Here is a 5,769-nt window from a genome sequence, read left to right as displayed (position 1 = left end):
TTTAGTATGTGGGTATTTTTGCATTTTGTAATTTTTCCTCAGTCACCCGTTGACCACGAACGCTGTAAAGAGTTCGAAACGTCGGGATGTATTATAAATTCAATATACGCGATATAATCCGTTTTCATAGTTTTATTTCATGTTCATAACAATGTTAACTATTCTTTTCATTTGAATAAATCAATAATTATTATACAACGGAAAACCGTAGCGTAGTGAACACTATGTATAAAGAATATACCTACAGGAAATACAACAAAATTTACTTAATTAAACATTCAAGTAACCATACATAGAGAAATCATCAATGATATCTTTCACTACTGATGTATATTTCTGCACAGCAGTTGACATTTCTTCACATGTGGACAATATGATTTTACTTCGAACGTGACCTTCCTGTTGCAAACCATTGGACAACCACAAAGCAGTATTCGCCACAATGAGGCATGCCGGAGCAACCACTTTCAAGTCATTATCGAAAGAACTCCTAGGGTATAAAGCTTCGGTACCATATCCAGCAGTCTTAATATAGTTGTCAAACGTTTCATAATAAGTATCCAAGAGTTGTCCAAAATGTTGTCTCCTCAAAGTTGAATCTGTACTACTTGTTATAAGGTAGAGAACATCATAAGCCAGGCTGCAAGTACGAGTGGTCTGATAGTCAATAATACATGCTTCGACAGGTTTCGTATCCTAAAACAAATAAATATTTATTATATACAGAGAGCCAAAATAGGCGAGTGGCAAGACTCGGGACGAGTGAAGAATGACATACCCGCACGTGTATCGAACGACGTTTTTTAATACAGTTGCGAAAAAATAAGAAAAGCAACAAGTATTAAGGAATGGAATTCGAAACTTTTTATATTATTAATTCTGTGACATCATTGACATTGACATTATGAAGAGCTGTTTTTCTAGCTTTTATTCGACTAGAATAGATTTTGTTATTATTATTGAACCCACTTCAATTAAAGTTTTTTTTTTTCAAATGCATGTTCTATAAGACAGAAACAATTGTAAATATTAAAACATTGTACTATTATTACCTAAATATCGTTATTTACGATTATTTGTGTATCGTATATTTATAAAAACAATATCGAATGTTGCCTTTGGAAACTTAAAACATTCTTGCAGTAAGAAAATACGCCTCTTCTTTGACAGGCGTTCCGTTCCATTCAGACAAACTTATTAAGAAAGGTTTTTCAACATTAAAAAAAAAATGTTATAATAGGACTTATAATGATGAAGAGGTAAGTAATAAAATATGAAATATGCATATTTTTCGTATTCTTACATTAACAGTAGGTTTTTATGTTGATTACGACGTTTAAAGGAAACTAATAATTAATTTAAAAAAATTGGAAAATTAAAAAGCACTAGTTCGCGAAAACCAACTTTCCGCACGCTAAACAGCCACGAAAAGTAGCACTTTTTGAGCAACTGTATTAAAAAGAACTTTACAGTACATATGGTGCTACTTTCTGGCACTAGTGCGTCAAATAGCACTTTTCGTGCATATGTCGAAAGTTTAAAGGGCCATATGTACTGTAAAACGTTGTACGATACACGTGCGAATAGGTAATTCGCAACTCGTGTCGATTTAAAACACTAGCCTGAATAGATGGATACAGTCTAAGAAAAAAACGTGCCTCGAAAATCATAAAAATTTGATTCTCGAGAAGATGGCGCCACTACCTTTGGCCTACTCTCGTATAGATGGAGTTGACGGTTTCGTTTGTTATTTAACAATTTTAACGCATATCAGTGAAATAACATAGGTCAAAATAATATAAAAATAATTAATGCAAATATTGCAAATAAAAAAAATCATTTATTCATATATAAATACATTCTTTGATATTTTTATTTTTAGTTTTAATCGTGTGTCGATAGATGGCAGTGAATTTACTGGGGTTACAAAATTTACTATGACAGTACCGCTCTATCCTATTATATCCTCTTTGGTACAACTCAATGAATTACTGAGTTTTTTATTGCCTATAAACAGTAATGTATACCTACTCTGTATTTAAAAAGAATATTTTCTTTCCACATGTCACCATGGCAAATGCAAGTTGCTGCCGTAAATTCTGCAGTCTGTTTGATATATTCGACACAATTTCGCTGTAAGATTGACAACAGTGATACATATTCTGTATCAGCAAACTTCTCCAATGCTTTTAAAAGTCTGTCATTTAACACTTCCAAAAACCTTTTATCAGCCAACTCGCTTAGAGGTACACATTTCTGCTCAATCTCAGTGTATAGTTTCTCATCGATTTGTTTTAATATGAATGACATTGCATGAAACTTTGCTAACGATTTGAGTGATACAATCATGTGATCCAAGTCCAAAAATGTCTGCCCAGTATAAGGTATGTAGCCATCTTCACGCATGTCTTGCATGACTATAACCTCTTCACAATATTTTTGGTGTATATAATAACACGTAGGTATAACAAAGTGAACGACAGATAAACCTTTCTGTATTTCTCTATATTTGCTCAGTACCACACGGTATACAAACATTTCTCGGTCAAACATGCGCGTGACCGCATCGCTGACACGAAATCTCTTATCAGTGGGAGCCAATTTTATTACCAAAGATAACTTAACCTCTTTCTCAGTGCCATCTGTACCTATTAAATACAGAGGCACCAGAATACCGAAATAATTTTGGCCTATACTCTCGAATTCACGCAAAGAATAGTGCCATTCTAAGAGATCACAGAACTGAGCAACATTTTGTAATATTTCATTTAAATTATATTCTTTTAACGCGCACATTGTAAGATCTGTATTTAAAAAAAATCTAATAAACACACAACCGGCTATTAATGACTTTTATTGTACACGATTAGAAACTATATGAAATCAATACACACAAGTATACGCACAATTATATGAAATCAATACGAAACGAAAAGTGAAGTGAACTATGCAGTCGTCCACGCGTCGCAAGTGAACGCAGTCGACTGACTGACACGGGCGACCGTGAGTCACGCAAAACAAAAATAGAAATAGACAAGAATGCTGACAACATTGTTTAGATTTTACATAACCTCTGTATCTAATTTAAACATAGCGATTGTATTTTTTGCCTTTTAGGGCGCCATAGGAAAAACGAAAACGGAACCTTTTTACTTGGAAACTATTAGATATATATTTTTAAAGACCTATCGAACGATGTGCCACTCGTTGTTATTATTTATTATTTAATTTATTTATTATAATCAAATGTTAAAAATTACAATTTAATAAATTGTTGGTATGTATACGTTGACACGTATATAACATTAAGACTGTTGAGAGCATTTTTTCATTCTGTGAATGCTTACTTCTGGAAAACAGTCCGACAGTCAAAAATATTATGCCCCCATAGCCCTCTCTAACTTTACTTCCCTCAAAAATTATGTTAAATCTGATCGGTTAAACAATTAATGAGATTTTCCAAAAAAACTTTTTAGAAAAGAACTCATAAGCTTTTTATCACTCTGTTTAGAATTTGGGCAACCTCAAGAGCACACGAATTACAGCCAACCGTTGTTAGTTGTTTGCAAAAGACATGTTTAGGAATACATTAGACCTAGACACAAAAAATTAAAGTTTACTCTTAAAAAAGCCGAATTAAAGAGCAACTAAAGGTTTAAACATGAAGCTTCTATAAAGGTCACTGGGGACTTAATTATTTTATTTATTTATAATGAAGTCCGCGTAGAGATTAAACATAGCGTCTAAATAAATTGCCGCTGCTATTAAAATATGCTAAGCGGAGGGAAGGATTGTCCCTCAAAGCTTAAAGATTTAAATGTATGCAAATATAAAATGAACTGTCACCTCGTTTCACCGATTTAGTGGCTCACGGCGTCGCATGAACCGCGTTAAATATGACACTAAGTTTAGATTAGCTCTCAGACGAGAATTATTCGGGAATGGTTTAAACCTTGAAGATAATTACGCGAGGGCTTGGCTGACATGCAGTTTTTAATGCGGTATGTGTTTGAGTTTACCTATCATTAGCAAAATAATCCACTTGCGGCCGTATACTAGAGGTATATCCCCAGAAGGAGTAATAATAATAACGTTTTGAGTCCCATTCCATAAATAAGCTTCCTCTTTAAACATTCGATCACTCAAAGTTGGCGACTGTTGGCGATTGTGGATGTGGGTTAAGTGTAGTGGGTGTAAGCGTACGTATGCATAAAGAGGAAATTTTATTTCTGTAAATTTGATAAATCATTAACCTTAGGTCATTAAAAAAATACAACAGTTGTACAATATTGTATGAATATTCATAACAAGCAGTTGATTCAGATATCACGCCCATTTATTTAATTGACAAATAGACGTACTGCAGTACGTAGAAAAAAATATTAGCATCAATGCTAAGATCAAAACCGCGATCCTTTATTTTTTCGAAAGGAATGAAAGAGGTGCACTTATTTGTGTATCTACGTGCCGACCCTGGGTCGCCCAAATAATTATTCGCACAAATACTAACTTTAGGGAAAGTTCAAAGATTCCCCAAACAGTAAAGCGTTTTTTCAACACACTTGCTCAAAACGACGTTTTTATTCCACCAATTTTTGGCTCAAACACCTCCGACTGACTAAAGAAGGTAACTGATTGCTAATAATATGTATGAAAACGGAGCCTTCTTAAATTGGTCAAGTACCTAGATTTTACCCAGGGACCGGACAACCCTTTCCGCGATAAAACCCTTTCAATGGGTGACACTTAAACACGGCTAACACATTGAAAGACTTTCCCTTTTGAACTGCAAGCCCATTCATACCCCTACCTTTGACTAACCCTTACCGAAAAGCTAACCAAAAATAAGGCTAGCCCTTGATAAGGGTTACCCTTATCTTTAAGCGCTTTTTATAAAGGTTTCCCTTTGCGTGAAAGAGACAGGATTAGTATATATCTACGGTAGTGTATGAAAAGGAAAGAAAATACGTGGCTAGTCAAAGAACGCCGCCGTCGCCGCCGACGATCGCTCGGATTCGAAGTAATGTGTGCTTTATGAACAAGGTAGACGACTTAAATTAGCACGCTTATATGCTAAAAGGGAAGCCCTTTATAAGGCTAACCCTTATAAGCAATATGCAAGGTGTTGGTGAACGGATGATAAGGGTTTTGTAAGGGTATATGGGCTACCGATTACTCAAATGTGGTAGCTTTATATAAGGGTTTTTAAAAGCAAAACAAAGGGTTTCGTCTGGCAAAGGGTATGGTGAGTTAAGCCTTATGCAATACCCTTATAAAACCCCGATAAGGGATAGCGGGCCGGTCCCTGATTTTACCACGCGGACTTGCGGGCGCCGGCGCCCCCCGACCGCCTGCCGCGGCCCGGCCAGGGCGAGGGGCAGTAGGCAGTATGACAGATTACTAACTGTTTTAACAATTAACATTTGATTAATATGAAAGTTTCTTTTTTTTCCTCGCAAGTGTGTTGAAAAACATCGTATGAAACGCGTGTGCATTGGTCTTTACACACATCGGCTTTCTTATTGCGCGCTTGCTTACAGCTCGCGCGCACAATATCGCCTCGTTAGCGGAAGCCGCTCGACCCCAATTACAAAGAAAAACCGCAAATCGATGTACAGGTTAGCCGTTTGGCACACGCATACTAGAGGTCAAAACCAAATTTTTGACCCGCAGTTTCCGACCGATATATCTACTGTTTGATAAGTTTGCTGATCACGTATCATTTGTGGTATATTGTACAAAAAAAAATCAGCCATATCGTATCTGGAG

The 5,769-nt window shown here is 35.7% G+C and overlaps 1 protein-coding gene across 1 annotated transcript; it reads right to left on the bottom strand.

Moving 5' to 3' along the window:
- Positions 1-244: 244 nt before the first annotated feature.
- Positions 245-2,943, bottom strand: LOC134746875 (uncharacterized). Its single transcript, XM_063681451.1, has 2 exons — positions 2,032-2,943; positions 245-696 (listed from the first exon to the last, which is right to left on the bottom strand). The coding sequence occupies exons 1-2, from the start codon at positions 2,794-2,796 to the stop codon at positions 271-273; spliced, it is 1,191 nt and encodes a 396-aa protein (XP_063537521.1). The 5' UTR covers positions 2,797-2,943; the 3' UTR covers positions 245-270.
- Between the last annotated feature and the right edge of the window lie 2,826 nt (positions 2,944-5,769).

The sequence above is a fragment of the Cydia strobilella genome, chromosome 1 (assembly GCF_947568885.1).
Source record: "Cydia strobilella chromosome 1, ilCydStro3.1, whole genome shotgun sequence".
Lineage (NCBI taxonomy): Eukaryota > Metazoa > Arthropoda > Insecta > Lepidoptera > Tortricidae > Cydia > Cydia strobilella.
This window is presented reverse-complemented; position numbering and strand designations above follow the sequence as displayed.

What these genes read in the sequence shown, in the direction of transcription:
- LOC134746875 (XM_063681451.1), bottom strand. Translation starts at nt 2,796, where the DNA reads ATGTGCGCGTTAAAAGAATATAATTTAAATGAAATATTACAAAATGTT. An exon ending in ATATTCTTTTTAAATACAGA is followed by an intron (nt 697 to 2,031) that starts GTAGGTATACAT and finishes TATTTGTTTTAG; the next exon opens with GATACGAAACCTGTCGAAGC.